General features: G+C 39.1%; 1 protein-coding gene across 1 annotated transcript in view; it reads left to right on the top strand.

Annotated features, from left to right (window-relative positions):
• LOC129088951 (rho GTPase-activating protein 12-like) overlaps nt 1–3,463 on the top strand; it is a 53,746-nt gene extending 50,283 nt beyond the window's left edge. The window contains 3 exon segments of the mRNA XM_054596236.1: nt 75–209; nt 760–865; nt 2,031–3,463. Coding sequence (XP_054452211.1) covers nt 75–209; nt 760–865; nt 2,031–2,205 — 416 coding nt within the window. The 3' untranslated portion in view covers nt 2,206–3,463.
• Nucleotides 3,464–17,526: the final 14,063 nt, after the last annotated feature.

Genomic DNA, 17,526 nt, shown 5'->3' with positions numbered 1-17,526 from the left:
AGTGAAGGATTTGTGTGTGTGTGCGTGTGCGTGTGCGTGTGCGTGTGTGTGTGTGTGTGTGTGTGTGTGTCCAGATGAGACGGTGAACCTGGCAGACGAGAAATGGGAGGACATCCACGTGACCACTGGAGCTTTAAAGATGTACTTCAGAGAGCTGCCAGAGCCTCTCTTCACCTACGCTCTCTTCCATGACTTTGTCAGCGCCATCAGTACGTGTTCCATACAGCTGTACCACACACACACACACACACACACACACACACACACACACACACACACACACACACACACACACACGTCACACTGTTTGTTCATGCGTTAACTCACACTCTGAAGTTAGTGGACTTTCTGTTTCACCAAGCCTGTTGTCAAACCATCATTTTAACAATGTTCTTCTTGTCATGGACCTCAGCTCTATAGGGATTCTTTCCCCAGGAGTTCCTTATGGAGACACATTTTTACTCAGATTGAAGAATTCAAATTGAATGCAGGGAGATGTTCAAAAGTAAAACATTGGATTTGAGCTTTCATTCCTTTTTTTATTGTCCATTTAGGAATAAGAACCAAAATAATGTTGTTGGAAACCTCATGGAAAATTGCATGGAGTACTGCAGACACCGAACCACACATTTAGTGATTTAGTAGCGGTAACTTAGCCATAAACCACTATCATCATATCCAACATTGCATCAGTGAACCAACAGGAGGAACTGTTTTGATGAATCCATCAGATTTCGATGAATGTTTTCTGTTCTGCAGAGATTTCAGACTACAAGCAGAGAGTTCAGTCCATCAAGGATCTGGTCAGACAGCTGCCCAAACCAAACCACGACACCATGCAGGCTCTCTTCAAACACCTCAGGAAGTATGAAACACTTTTCCTGTTGATTTCTCTTTCCCCTCAGAACAGAACATTATAATACAAAAATAACAATAAATAAGCACCGTTCTCTCATGAAACATGAAAAAAGAAATCATCACATAGAGAGGTTTAGGTTTGAAACAAGATTACTTTGATTGTTCTTTGATCATGTTTTTTCTTTAATTCATTTACAAACATATTAATAAAAAAGTTACACATTATCACATCTGAAGCCGAAAGAAAGAGAACGTTTGACACTTTTACTCAGTATTACTTAAAAAGCAATCATCCGAATGGTTGTTTCCTGATGACAAACCGTTAATTGGCTCATCATTTGACCACTACAGAGATTTCTTTTAGAAATGCAGACGTCGATGTTAATGATCACTTTATACATTGATGATTAAGCAGGGAACAAAATGACGGCCTTTCAGGGGACAAACACTGATTATTATCATTCACTTCAGCACATGACTTTAAGAGGCATCCAACGAACAGTGCTGGAAAGTGACAAAGTACATCAACTCAAGTGTTCTTAGGTAGTATTCTATATATACTTTAGATACTTTACTTGAGTATTTCTATCTCCCTTTTCTGCTACTTTAACACTTCAGAGGGAATCCTGTAGTACTTTGTATATTCTGATTATTAATACAACTATAAAACAAATAAATGATGATGTATAATATAAGATAAGAATGTATTGATCCGATCAGCTGTATCATTAAATTGAGGAAAACATTAATGCATCAATAATTTAAATCCAATAATATGGAATCTGCATAATTAGTACTTATACTTTAAGTATATTTGATGCTCATACTTTTATGCTTTTACTTTAGAAATGTTTTAAATGCAGGACTTTTACCACATGATTTTATTACTGCAACTGAGTACTTCTTCCATCCTACCAGCCAGTACTTTGTTTGGATGGTACTATTTGTCTGTTTTCAAAGTTTGTCTCTACTTATTGCTGGTATTTGAGTTTGTCAGTTTATTTATATTAATATAGAATATTATATAATGAATTACACACCATCTACAAATAACTTAGCATCATGGAGCAGGTTGACTTACAGTAAAGTATTTCTGTGTGATTTCTGTGTTTTATCTTCCTTTGTGTGTAAACATTTGACCGTGTGTCTACCCGTTCCCCTTTCTCCTCCAGGGTGATCGAATACGGCGAGGAAAACCGTATGACCACCCAGAGCGTGGCCATCGTGTTCGGCCCAACGCTGCTGCGGCCCGAAACGGAGACCTGCAACATCGCGGTCCACATGGTCTACCAGAACCAGATAGTGGAGCTAATACTGCTGGAGTACGAGAACATTTTCGGCAGGTAGAAAGAGACGCCGGGGGATGAGGCTCTATTTTTTCTCCCACTCTCTCTCTCTTTCTCTCTCCAACGCAGAGCCCGGCCCGGCCTGGCCTGGCTCGGCTCAGCTCAGTCCAGCCCGGTGCAGCTTCTATTCATCTCAAACCAACCTGCGGCCACTGGCTTCTCCACCAAATCGTACAACCTCCGGACCAAATACGTCACGAACCAAAACAAAGCTGTAAATAACAAGCGACCAAAAAAAAAAAAAAAAAAAAGTTTAGACTCTTTGCACTTTTCATCGTCTCGTTTTCTCCTGCAGCTACATTTGTGCCACTTTACTGCAAAAGTTGACGTCCTCCTGTCGCTGACACTGGATTCCTTAAAATAATATTCTGAGGCCAAACAAACCTCTACTACTGCATAGACCGACTGAGACCAAAGCAGAGGAACAGGCCTCAGAAGCCTCTAAATCCAGAGGAGGCTTCTCTACTGGAGGTTGGAGAACGTACCGTACTGTATAACCTGATTCATGTATCATCACTCTTGTATGAACCACACTGGGGAACCAAAAGAGGAAACCAAACTGCTGTCAGAAGAAACAGAACAAGGAGAAGAAGAGATGAATATGGAGGTCATTTTCTTTTTTTAGGAACTGTATGAACATTTTCTGCCATTGCTGGAACTGCTCTCTCTTTCACAATGTCTTTATTTAAAGTATTTTTGTTTCCTTCTGCCTCTTTGTCATCGCTATGAAATCTCCTCTCAATCCTGAAATACTGGACCGGGGTCCTCTGAACACATGAGAGGGTTATCACTCTGTAATATATCTGCTCGCCAGCTTCTCCATTTGGCTTTAAGAACAAATCATCTTGCAGCATTAGGAAGTAGAAAAAAAAATGGTACTCAGCAGTGTCTTTCCCTCAACTCTTGGATATTAAAACGTTAAGGCAAACGGCCTTTGAACATGACTCCGTTGATTAAATCTGTACAGTGTTTTATGTGTGTGCATGTGGGTGAGGTGGATGGATGAATGCATTTAATGACAGTATATTGTACAAAAAGTAAATATAAGTATGTATGCCTGGAATGCTGAATATGTGACACAAGGGAGAAATCACTATTTTGTGATCATTGTGTGACCAACAGATGTTAGAGGGGGTGAGGTTATGAATTGGGGATGTGGAGGTTTACCTGCATGTCCGGTAAATGGAAGTTGTTGAATGTAAATTCGGAGAGTAACTGTTGGCTTTAACAAACTGGAATAAAGAGCTCTAATAAGAGATATTTCCAAAAGAGATATTCTTTATGTTTTTATTGTATATTTCTTCATACATATACACTTCTTCTACACTACACGTGCTGTAGTTCCAAGTATTTTGGTGTGAAGATCAAGGAGGGAAAACTGCTGGAATTAGAGGTTTGATCATGTTAGTGCAACTGATTCCAGTATTAAACACATTAAAGCCAATAATAAAAAATAATTTAGAAAGTCAAAATGTATTACATTTGTTTTAGTACCTCATATTTGACATACTACATTATAATCTTCCCTTATGAGTCTTTACATCTGATATTTGACTATTTTGACATTTTCTATATCATACCTACCATAACTACTTCTCATAATTTTGATGTTCTAGGAAAATATATTTATATTTAGTCCTAATATTTTATCAATTTCCCCACCTTGTCAGGCATATAATGCCATAGAAATTTCACAATCGTCTATGGATATAATTGTCAGAAAAGTGAAGAAATTCCGTATTATATTTTGTTGATGTTTTTGTGCCCTGTGACAGCTCTACAAAATACTCTTTAAGGCCACAATTTACATTAACTATTTACCATGAAGACCACCTGGAGGTTGAGTGAATAAACTAAAGTAATTATTTTTTTATGTGAAACTTTAACTCGATTTTGTGGCAAGGTTAACACTGACCAGCATGCACAACAGGGTCATGGAAGTTTATGAGATTATGTAGTTTTAATTAGGGTAATTAAATACACCTGTGATTGTCTTGCTGAAGAGCCCCACCTATAGAAGAGATTGATTTATTGATTTAAAGAGGCTTGTTCACTTGTGGGCTGAATTTTGGCTATAAAACGAATCAAATTGATAAAATATTGGCCACATTTATATATATTTTTTACATATCTCTTCCCTGCAGCCTGCATAACGAGCCAATTGTCGTTACTTATAAACAAATGCTAAGTCATCAGGTGTTAGTGAGGAGTGAAAGTATGAATTAAGAAGATGTTTCAGTGGATTATTTCCACCCGAGTTTGTATATTTTTGTTGGAAAATCTGAATAAACCGGACATGGTCCAAAAACATGGCTAAATGTCATTTTTCTGTTTGTTGCTAGCGTCGTTAAAGATGTAAGCTTGCATGCGTTAAGATAAAAGACTTTAAAAGCTATATCAATCATTTCGGTACATTAAATCTAATTATTAGTATTTTTTATATATATTGAGTAAACCAATCTACGGCAAATTAATAATTAATTAATTAAATGTAATTTTATTTGTTGGTAGCGTCGTTAGCTTGCTTGTGTTAAGCTAACGAGCTGCTAACCACGTTAGCTAGCGAGTTTAGATAGCTAGCTACCTAGATCACTTATTACGGCATATTAATGTAAAATATTAGTATTTGTGATATATTGAGAATACAAATGGAGGGCAGCTGAGTGGATTATGGTTCAAGAGCGACTTTAAAAGTTTCTATCGATATTTCTTATACATTTTCGGCGCCATCATGAGTCACCGTTGGGATACATCGAAACGGCGGTGAATCAAAGCTAACCGTTAGCTAACTGCAACTGACAAACGACCGTTAAACCTTTCAGAGCCACCGTTAGTATTTTAATACATTTAATGCTTAATGTTTGACTATTTAATTAAAAAATGCAATTGATATAGTTTTGATCAACTTCACCCAAAACTTCTAACTTGTGGAAACCCATTAATTGTTATGATGGTGCTTCACTTAACGTTGAGTTATACTTTAGTGCAAATTTTTGGTTTTAAACTTTATGTTCAGTTTAAAGTTTTATTGCATTTAACTGAGAAGACTTATTTTTTTCCATCCCAAAAATCAAGCCTTAAGGTGCAATAATAGTGTAACCTAAATGGTTGTTGTAAAGAAAAAGATGACAAGCACTAATGTTAAGTCAAAACAATTAAGAGTCTTAACATTTTAAAGGAAGGTTAAATTACTTTTCTGTTCATTTTGTTAACTCAAATGAATAAATACCATGTTCTCCAAGAATATAGCCTACGTTGATGATGAAACTATAATGTTACAAATCAAAAGCTGAAAAGAGACAAGAAAAAATTGACCTTCAGAATATATTGTGTTTTTAAATGCATTTTATCATTTGACTAAAGTAAGTGATTCTATTAGACAATGAAATAAGAGAGACGAGATTTACAACACTAAGCCTACTCTTCTGTGACTGTCTTAACTTGTTTGGCACTAAAATATATATATGTAACTGTTTTGTAAAGCTATTTTTGAAACCAGATTAAATTATAGAACAGTTTTCAAGGGGCAATTCCAATCAAAAATCACATCAGAGGCAAACCACAAAGTAAACTTCAGCAATGCAGATGCTCAAAAAAGGCAGTGCGATCGATTATGATGAGATCTTTGATGTCTGGTCTGGGTTAAACCTTGATAATGGGTTCTTTAATCAGAGATTTTTCTGGTGCAAGAAGGGGAATGCAAAGCATGTCAGCAGGGGGGGAAAATATTTTCTTTCACTCTGCAGTGAAAACATCTTCTATTTTGGAGAAATTACCAACATTTTTCCATTCCAACCCGTTGTTTTCTGGCCTGTGATTTGACATCTGATTGCTTCGGTGCATCACATCCAGAGAAAAAAATTAATATCTGCCCTTCAAGAAATGCACATCAGATCTATAAGTTATTTCAGTGTTTGCTCTCCAGCTGGCTTTAAGATTCACTCTACAGAACATGTTGATAAGTTTTAAAAAAGCAAACCCCTCAAATCAAACTTAACCCTAGAAGGAAAGGTGCTGGCTTCTTTCACTGTGTTGTACATACGGGGGAACACACATGTGTGAAATAACATGTAGAGATCAGACTGATCTATCATGCTGCTGATACGCCCTGGTGTGCAGGCTCCCACGGATGTCAAGTTCAAAACCCCAGAAAGCTTTTCATGTGAGGAACCCTGCTTCAGACAGATCAACATTTGATAAGATGCTTTCCTCAGAAAACACAGACTGAAAATGTTTCTTTCTTGTTGGGATGCAACTTCATAGGCAGCAGGACGTATCATCAAACTGACTCTTGGTATAGTCGCTCAGCATGCTATCCACGAGGGTAAAAAACAAGTAGTTATAATGATCATAACAGCGATTGATGTTGGCACCCCCCTCTGTTCTCGGTTACAGATTCGATGATGTCTGTTCACACTGGCCGCCTAATCAGTGCGAGAAAAACAGAGAAACACAGTTGGCGTACTCTCTTATTTGTTGGTATTTTAAATTAGTGATCAGACAAACTCCCAGCACGTCCGGGTCCATCAAAAGGGTCTACTAATAGATACTTATGGATACAAAATAACAAAATTCGCAAAACAGGGAGAGTTATAATTGATCGTTGTAGTGTAAAAATGACAAATTTTACATAGCATTAAATTGCAGTCAAACTATACCCAAATTCCATCATGCGTGTGGTCACTATATGTATACAATTGTAAATTAGGTCAGTGTTTAAAGCATCAGCCCTCAAAAAAACCACATTTACTCACTTATTTCTAGTAACTACCGGTCATTCATATATATAATTTGTCCTCATTTTGAGATATTTTGAGACAAATGCAGTGGTCGTTAATGGGATTCGTTTGCGGACTGAGATGTAAAGTTCCACTATTGTGTAAACAAGAATATTGTGAACTGAAAACTCCCCATTTCTACATAAATAATTTAAAGTTGTGATAAAGATTGAAGTCTTATGGATCAGCCGGCAGTTTGTAGTTTCTTCCTGTTGTGGTGGATCTTTAAACATTGTGCACAAACTGTTGTCGCTGTCCAAGGTGCTGATCCTGGGACCCCTGATTTGGTGGACACTGTCCATCAGTAGATGTTATATAAAGGTAAAATATGCCTCAAAGAAGCTTTCAGCTATCCATTGTTTTCACATGAACATTGTCTCCTAATATGCATTTAGTGAAAAGTCATATTTCCTTTTTGATTTCAAACAAATTGGATCTCAGCCTGATATTTTGCTTGTCTAAAAAAACGTTAGAAAAAGCGATGCACCACAGGAAAACAATGACTTTACGGGCAGCTCTTTTCGAGGGACGTTTCTCGTGTGAGATGGGCCTTGGGAGGTAAGTCCAGACATTCCTCTCGCTTTCTAGCTCTTCCTGGGGGACCAAGAGACGTTCCTGGGCTAGACAAGAAACATAATTCCTCCAGCCTCCATCTCGTGCTCCGTTTTAAGCCATCACTAATGAACAAGACCCTGGGATACTTGAACAGTGACTCACTCCCAACCTCGAGGGTGCATCAAACATTTTGGCAAACCAAAGTTTACTGTTTTTATCTCATGGGCCTGCATGGTCTTGCAACATTGCACCCTCAATTATCCAGAAAAGGGTTTTTGCAGAGCTTGCATGCTCCTTTTTAGGACTGCCCTACTTTAATTGCTCCAGGTACACCAGAAAGATGAGGTCAGGACAAACACTGTTCCTCTGGTTTAATACACGTGTGCCAATTGAACTGTATTTTCTAATGACTTTAACCTGAAGAAAGTCACATTCAAAGTAAGCTTAATCCGGTTAAGAATTCTTTTTGCACATTAATCAAACTATGACCTGTTACATGTTACCAAACATGCATTGCTTTACACTGGAACTGTAGGCTGTAGGAGTAGACATCTAATGTTATTGAGTCTGCAGCTGGAAAATATTACCATTAAGATTAAGATTACTTCATATGAATCAGTTAAAATTGCATATAATAGTCAGAAAATGCCCGTCACAATTTTCAAAGGCCAAGCAGACATTGTATATTGTTCGAAACACAATGATATAAAATGTACTTTAAACAGAGAAAAACAGCTTTTGAAGATTTCAGTTCATGTAGTCTTAAATGGAAGAAGTTATGGATTCAGACTTCAGGCACGAGGAAACTTTATGTCTGATGTTTGCAGCCAGTCGGATGATTCTAACGTTGACCTTGCAGTCCCCCCCTCTAAATTTTAATTAACTTAAGTTTGAAAGTTAATATCAATACTCTGTGAACTCAAGGCTGTACAGAACGAGGAGATCCCTCTGTCAAAATTAGAAATGACACGGTATCTGTCGCTGCCGCAGCCGGTCCTCCGCAGAGAGAGCCTGTCGTGGCGGTGCCCGAGGCCCAGTGTCGGGCCTCCGTCAGTGGGGACAATCGTTAGCTGCCTCCCCAAGGAGCCGGTCCCCCCTCAGCATTCGCTCCACTTCACCCTCAGCCCTTTGTGGCTCCTGCTGATAAGGCCAGGCTGATATCCACCCAGTCGCTGGCTGCATGGGGGAATGATTAACACAAAGCTGAGCTGCTGTCCACTCCACCAAGGACAATAGGAGCCGGAGTCTAACTCCAGGAATGCAATTGGATTTAATCGTTAACACAATCTCAAAATCCTTTTTGAAGTTATGCTTCTTCTGAAATTGTAATTAACAGCGCTTATCGTAAATATTTGTTCATAAGCTTGCATCAATTAATGAGGTTACATATCCTGTTTGAATAATAAACAAGGTGACTTGAGGTGATTATAATCCACATGAACAGCCAGCCAATCTGAAAATTCACTTAAAACCAGTTTAAAATGGAATATAATTTATGCTGCAAGGATTATTATTGATTTATCTGTTTGTTATTTTTGGACTACTCTAATTCATCAGTTGGATTTTGGTCTTTGGATCAGACAAAACAAGCAAAGATACAGTATATCCTATCTGCTTCTCCAATCTGGTAGCAAGCCTAACGCCATCTAAGTTACTGTAGGTAACACACACTGACTAATGATGAGGAAATATGTATGTAGAACGTCATCATGCAGAAACCTCCATCAGGTGACGTTGCAGAATGTTTTTAAAGGGCTAAACATTGGTTAAAAACTTCAACCAGAATGTGAACATTAGGATTTAAACACCACTGGGAAGGGTTAGGGTTTCTTGCCCTTACATAAAGGGATTGACAGTGAGTGTGATTCTAATTATTGATATACTTATACAACTAATCTTGACTTAACCGAGTGTGTAAAAAAAACAAAAAAACATTTAAGTTCATGTTTACCGAACCTCCACATACAAGTTTGTTTAATTGAATGGCTTTGTGTTTACTTATTAAACTGCCCGACTGTCTTTTTATATTAATCAATTCCCTTTTTCCACATTAATTCAGGGTTTCATTTAACAGCCGTGAGTGACAACCGGCCTCAGAGGATGAGGAGACGTGACCGGCAGAGACATGAGGAGCATCAACAATGGTGGACAGAGACAGAGACACACACACACACACACACACACACACACACACACACACACACACACACACACACACACACACACACACACACACACTGTCTTTTATCTCTTCACTGAGTGTGTGTTTGAGACCACCTCTTACGAACTCCCTTCCCATCTACTCTCATGTAAATCCAGACAAGACCTCCTCTGTGTCTCATGCTACCGGTTCTGCATGGTAATTACATTCTCCTCAGTGGTTTTCCAACACAAACACACTCTCACTTAAGAGGCCGACAGGGTTCCTCTCCGACTCCTGCTTGCAGCTCTGCATGATGATTGCGTTCCCCGCAGTCATTTTATGTTGCCAACACCATCTTAACCCAGAATCAACGCTCACGGCCTGGTGGGCGGAGTGTGTCGACATGCACTTCACTTTGCTTTCGAGGCTCCAGTGAATCTAAACCAGAGAGAGAGAGAGAGAGAGAGAGAGAGAGAGAGAGAGAGAGAGAGAGAGAGAGAGAGAGAGTGTTTTTAGGTCCAGTCAGTGAGCTATCGTCAATAGATGTCTGCTAAACAGATACTCAAGGATACAAATACTGAAATAAAATGGCTGAAAGGGGATTTTTGTGGTGTTGATGGCTGAAAACGGTACAAAACTATCATATGAAGATGTTCTGTAAGTTTGGTGAGTGGATGCGTTTTGAGAACTGGTTCACATCCCAGACAGAGACATTTTTTATCAAACTTTTACACTTTGAGGTGTTTTATAGACATCTCCTTTTTAATGCTAGTCTACTGGGAAAATGTGCTGCGTAAAGCTCTCTCAGTACATCCACGCTTTGGAGTTCTGGGGTCATTTTTGTTCAACTCTTATTCATGCAATTTTTCCCATGTATATTCTGTCGTCTTATGCCTGGAAAATATTTGACCAAAACAAAAACAGTTTCAAGTAATTTCACCGGTAGATTCCTTTCACTGATTTAACTTTAGCAACATTTGACATTTGGATTTGCACTGTTGACCCAACCTTGGAGGAAGGTATCAAATTAGCCACGTTGCACAATCCAATTTTGTATAACCCTGTTTTGCTGATTAAGAATATTCCAGTGCCACCTATTTTTCCTCCTTCATACAGATTATTTTTGGTGTGATCAGAAAACTTGGGAGAAGGATGTAGTGTGGGATTTTGACACCATACACCGCTTGTAGTTGCCTTAACATAACAATACCTTTACTCAATTTTTGGACAAACAAGTCACCTTGTTGTTAAAGTATGAGAACTTGTTTACTCCGTGAAATTCAGTGACCCTCTGATGGAGTAGCTGAAGCTGAACTGGTTTTTGCTTTTGTCTCCACATGGCTTTGAGCTTCAATGGTTACTGCAGGCTGTGAGAGAGATCTCTATTAAGATTGACCTGAATGACAAACGCTCCAGGTAGCACAAAAACATCCCTCTCTGGTTTCCGGTGTAAGACACCAACGACAGAGAGGAAACCCAGCTAACCAGCAGGATAAAATCAGAATGGAAGCTGCTCAGTCTCTCAGAACGCTGCAGAAGTATTATTTTTTTTTTTTTAAATCACAGACAGAACTGTAGAGTCGCTTCTTATCTATATACGAATGAGCTGAAAACTCATACTGTCAAAAATACATTTCACACCCCGCTCCTTCCTCACAAGGTTTTCTCCCTTTACTGCTCTCCTCTTACTGAAAGACCCAAAGTGTTGATGTGTGAGCTGCTGTGGTTTCAGGTGATATCTATTTCTACTTTCAAATGGAATTCATGAGGTTGTATTTTCCACTTGGGAAATGGCATTCGAGGGCTTTAAGTTGTGAGAACATAGTTGCACAATCGGAAATGAAAAATCTAAAATGCTAAATACGTTTTCTACATGTCAGTATCACAGAGCAAGAAAATGGAAGATAACAAAATTGGTTATGACCGAACTTTTCATATCCGCCAGCTGCCAGCCAAACAGCAGACCACTCATTTAGGTCCAGCCGGCCACTTTATTATATACATTTTTTTGATACTATCAAAGTAGATTTCATTAAAAATGGATTAAGTTTATGTTGATCAACAATTTGCTATGTGTGTACATTCTACGACCACTAGTAGGCTTGTGCATTTCCTTTTTTCTTCACACCTTCCTGACATTTCTAGTCTGAACCGTAGACACACTGCTATACAATACTTTGCAAAAGTAGTACTCAAATAGAACTTAAAGTCATCAAAATAAGTACTTAGGTCAGAGTACAAAAGTATTTACTGAAAAAAATGACTTGAGCAGCAAGTAACTTAAAATAATGAATCAATATTAATTATAGATGTTCTCTAAAAACCTACTCAAGTCAGCTTCTTCAGTTCTTGAGGTGTTATCCCCATCAGTCGGGACTGTATATATATATTTAAATACCCTGTTACACCGTACTACCTTCTTCAAAACTATGCGAGCATGATGCTAGAGAAACATTCCTGCTCCGTCTGTATCAGTCCAACCCCCACACACACTATATGAAAGTGTGTGTTCTCCGCTGTGTCCTGCCGAGTAGTAAGCGGAGAGTCGTCAGTGTTTGACAAATTTGCAAAAATAATTGATGACAAAACACAGTGAGAGTTGCATTCATTGCACAGACAGGAGAAATCCTGATTAGACAGGCTCCTTGGGAAGACACCGTTCTGAATATTAATAGCTAGTTGCACACTGTGTTGGCAAAAAAAATGCAAAAGAAGCCTAATTCTCCTTTACAATAATTTACTACATGTTAACAGTGGGGGTTGGCAGGCCCATTAAAATATGCAACAATTACAATCAGTTTTTATGAAGGAATTGTGGCATTAGAATGTGCCAGAGGGCATTTTAAATGCTCCATTTTCTTGTGATAAGCCCTGAGTTAAAACATAACCCCCCCCCCCCCCAAAGCCAACTAAACTCTCTCCCCTCTGTGGGTGTTGGACCCTGCTCCATCATCAGTCTTTTTCTAATGTATTTGAAGCCATAGTCAGCCTCACTGAGCAGATGGCCCGACTCATTTGGCTCTAACTAACTCCAACCTGAGAGATCTTCTCTTTAAGGTAAAGTGACACCTACTTCAGACGTAGATTGATGGTCCGAAGCCCCCAATTTGGACGGGATTTAGTTCTGTGGAGCAGGTTGACTGGTTTTAATATAGCTTACTATGCAGATATACTTCATATGAAAATGTGATCGTCCCAGTATCATTAAGAGGCCTGTAGACAGACTGTTTTTTGGCTTGTTAGTTTGCTAGAAGCAGTTGACAATGGTTAAGGAAAACAAAGTTACTGCCTCCTAAATGCCTTGAATGCCTTGTTTGAATCTCCTCACCCCCCTCCCCTGTCACAAAGGTGACAGTTTCCTCTTGACATTTTTTGTTTGTGGCTTTGACATTTTGCTGCCAGCCATCAAAGTTAATGTCATTTATCCAGAGAGGCCAATCTGCTAATCCACAGCGACGCAGTGACATTTCTCTTGCTGCAGATTGATCGATAAGTGGCCAGACCTTTCCCCTCAGGCTGAACGTTAAAACAAAAACAAAGCAAAAAGAATTGACTTTAAATGAAATTGCTGACAGGAATGAACCAAAGCATTATTTTTCTCATTAAGAAGAGATTGGGCTGAACATTTGCAAAATTCTAAAATACGGAGGACCCATTAACAAATGGCATTGACATCGTCAAGGGACATGTGCTTCAAAATGCAAGTCAAGAAACTCAAGGTAGCTGTACAAAGAAAACACAGAAACTGACATCATGTATGCCTGTGAAAAATAGATATTACAAAACAACTATTTAACCAATTTTAATTGTTCTCTTAATTGAAAGAGAGCACAGAATAATCCCTGTTGTGCCATTTTCTTATTTCATTTATTAGTTTATTTAAGGACCTTTTTTTCGTGTTGATGATTAAGGACTTTTATTTTGTATACGAACACGTTTAAATAAAAATTTGCAGCCCCGGAGCATAAAACATATCTACAGTCTCTATCTGTGCAGAAACAGGGAAATATAAATGAGCTGCCTGTTCAGTCCGTTGCATTTCTGTCCTTCAACATTTCTATAGCCAACTTTACAGCATATATATAAAACATATTTTAATGGATTTCTAGTTGTAACTCAATGGGTCTATGTACTCGTGTGACATTTCTCCCTTTAGATTCATCAGTGGCTCACCTTACAAACACTAATAATGCATGCAACTTGTATGTTTTGTCTTTAAAACCAGCAATAACATCTGTTCATCTCCGGTTTACACATTACATTTGTCATATCACCTCCAATTTGTATTATTTGACTTTGAAAAACTTAGCAGCTGTTCCTGCTTGTTCCCAAAACACATTCGGTATGACCTGGTATCTGCAAACATACTGTGCATAAATAATGGTATAGCAAGGCTCTCTCTTTTTGTCCATTGTTGTTGACAGTCGTAAAGTGCTTTTTAAAAAAATATATATTATATTTGCTTATTCTCAAAGCACTCAACAGAGGACACAATCCTATAACCATCTGATCTTCTCAGCTCTTTGATTTATCGAAGCTGCGTTTCTTAACATAGATGACGTTTAAGAACACGGAAATATTTGATACACATCCAGATGAATTTAAACACCAACAGAATGTGCTGCTCTGTTGTCTTCTGGCTGTCGTGACACGGATCATTCATGAAAGTCACACAGTCAGATCTACACCAGAGTTATGTGTGTATGTGTGTGTGTGTTTGTGTGTGTGTTTGTGTGTGTGTGGCAGGCCTTAATCCAAAACCCATTTTTCGAACTTGCTTGAGGGTGCAGCTGTCTCCATCAAGGGCAAATGGGAGCAAATAATAGAGCAGATTAGCATAAAGTGTCAAGAAACAGCTCAGGGATTTGTCGCCACACTTCTGCTGCACACTGTCTCCAGTAAATGTATTCAGTGCATAAAATAACACCAGGATAAACCACTTCTTCCCTAAACTTGGGCCGTCACGGCTGAACAGTTGTTTTGTTTTTCCTCTGTGTGTGTTTTTTTTTTTTTTTTTAAAGACACTAGAAGCAGCCTCAGCTCCATCTGAAATCATTAACTGAATCCTGCCGATCGTCCCAGCATCTGCTAACACAGCATGCTTGGTTAGATCTGTGAGCTTCCTGCTCCGCGGGGAGGCTGTCGAACAAAAGCAGGAGGAACGACGTTTGTGATTTCACATGCTCTGTTAGGTTTGACCACCGTGTCGGCTTCCAGCTTCCAGCTTCGCTGTCTTGCCTGATTACTCCCAACAAGTTCCACTTCTCCAGTCATTTGCTGTCAACAAGTTTCCAGTGGGAAAACATCACACACACTTTGATGTCTGAAGTCATTTGCATAATATCTGCCCTCTCTGTCACTATGAGCCTCTTGAGGGAAATACACTTTTTTTCTATTCATCCTCCATCCAGGATCTCAGACTTTGTGCTGTGGGAAAGAAATTCTCCACACAATTTCCCCCATAATATCTAAAAAAAAACTTGGGTGGCCATGATAGATTTAAAAAGAAAAAAAACCTGTTGCCTGTGGCGATGGAGGAGGCGTGTTGGCAGGAAGTGGAGATGTTTGTGTTTGGTGAGCGGCTTTGGAGGGAGAAGATGATGTTTTCTCCATGTTTCCATCACTAAACGCCGTTTTACTGAAACCTGCCAGAGCAACACAACAGTCCTGGAAATCACAGCGACGTGAATTAAAGTGAGGGAATCCTTTTACTCTGTGTAATTCTAGTAAACAGGTTTAACCGTGGAGCGCAGAATAATGCCGCGATGCTGCAGGATCGAAGAGAGAAGAATGAAAAGAGAAGCAGAGATGCTGAGAGAGAGAGACAGGCAGTCAGTCTGAGTTATGTAAATTTGCAGAAGCTGTTTCCAGTAATCGTTTCCATTGTAGATTGTGGTGTAATTGTGCTGCTGTTTGCTGCTGATAAACCTTTGGAAGAGTCCGGTCTCCACTGGATGCTATCAGGAGGCCGTCAGACTGAAAGTTTTGGCTCAACCAGGCATCCAGGAGGGTTTTTACTTCTTTTTTCTGGGTAGCAACAGTTTCTCCTCTTTGTCTTTCTGCACCAACAAGATGATGCAGCATGTAGAGACGGAAGCAGCAGACAGAGACAGATATCAACACCTCAGTGTCATCAGATGTACATGCAGCTCTTATCTGCAGCCGCTCACAGTGCTGAGAGTGCATGGACTCTGAGCTGAGACGGTCCCAGTGGAAATAAAACCAGTGACCGTGGAGGAGATGCTCCACTTGTTGAGCTTCACAGGACTTCTGTGTCTGTTTCTCTGCCGTCTGCGGCTCCATCAAACACTTTCCTGACAGTTTGCTCTTCAGTATCTTAAAAGTTTTAACACTGAAGGTCATTTTTTACAAAGTGTAAAGTCTTTGTTTAAAGTGCACTAAAAGACCCCGAAGGCCACAAAAACACCTCAAGTCCGGTATTTTGGCTGTTCCCATATTGGCTTTTTGCAACCAGTAGGGACACGAGTTGATGGAGCTAAATCAACTGAACGCTGAACAACACATTTTTACGGCGACCAAAAGGTTCCAATTCTCTGTAATGAACCGTAAACACACTGAAAAGATGAAAGTTGTTAGACGAAAACAGGGACAACTCCCAGACCAGAGAACATTGTGGTAGCAACCTGACAATCACAAGATAGCCCCGCCCTAAAGCAGAGTATTTCACTCTAAATGAGACCGTAGTTTACTGAATGAACATCACGCTGTATTGAAGAAGACTTGAAAAAAGTGATTGAGACCATAAAAAAAAAAAGTGGAGTGGAACATAGTGAAGTTGCTCTTCCTCTCCGTGTGGCATCACATGATTTTAGTGCATGTTAGTGCATGTGAGCTTGCTCCAAGCTCTTTTGCTGTTATTTGCACTGATGGGGTTGTTAGCGCTGTTAGCACCGCTCGTCCTTTACCACATTGAGAGGCAATAGAAATACTCCCAATCTCCTATTTAGTATGTATGTATGTAAATTTAACCAGCAAGTACTTCAAGTATAAAAAAGTATTTTTTTGTGCATTGCGTTTTACTATGTATCATGTTTCTGAATTAATATTACAGCTTCATTAATGTGTATGTTGCATTTTACTGCTGTAAATGTTTCAGTTTGTGGTCATTTTAACTCCTCATATGTTGCTGGGTAGTTTAATCTACTGCAATGCATCATATTCTATTCTTTTTCGTAGGGAACATATGAAATTGTAACCTGAAGAATAACCAAAGCTGTCAGATAAATCCAGCACAGTAAAAAGTACAATATTGGCCTCTGAGACGCGGTGGAATAGAAGTAGAAAGTTGCATGAAATGGAAATACTCAAGTAGAGTACAACTACCTCAGATTCTATGGCTTTAGGCAGATCAGTGTAACACTAAAACATTGAGATACATAAAACAAAACATATTCGGCCTCTTCCTTCAGCTCCTCATGCATTCATCCATTTTTTTTAATCCAGTGTGCTTCCATCATGAGTTTATTAGAAAATCCTGCTCAGTAAATGGCCTCCTTTCTGTTTGCTCAGGCGTTGTGTGGAGGACAGAGCGGTTTGATGACTTTAAGCCACTCAGAGTGAGGATTATAATTACTCCTCAGGACGCTGGGGAAAGTCTCTCAGAGAGGCAGAAGCGAGGCTGCTGCACATGTTCAATGTCAGACCTCACTTTAATGTCCAAGCATGAATACTTTCATTTACTCACAGTATTATTAAAGACTTTTATTCTTTGTTGTGGTGATATGTAGTCAAAAACACTAACCTGCAGCTGTAATATATGACACAAGCTGAATGCTGGAGTTAAAGCTGCTCCACATCATTCTGTCTCTATTACACGAGCTAAGTC

This window comes from Anoplopoma fimbria, chromosome 3 (genome assembly GCF_027596085.1).
Source record: "Anoplopoma fimbria isolate UVic2021 breed Golden Eagle Sablefish chromosome 3, Afim_UVic_2022, whole genome shotgun sequence".
Classification (NCBI taxonomy): domain Eukaryota; kingdom Metazoa; phylum Chordata; class Actinopteri; order Perciformes; family Anoplopomatidae; genus Anoplopoma; species Anoplopoma fimbria.
The sequence above is the reverse complement of the archived record's forward strand: the minus strand, read 5'-3'. Positions and strand labels throughout refer to the sequence as shown.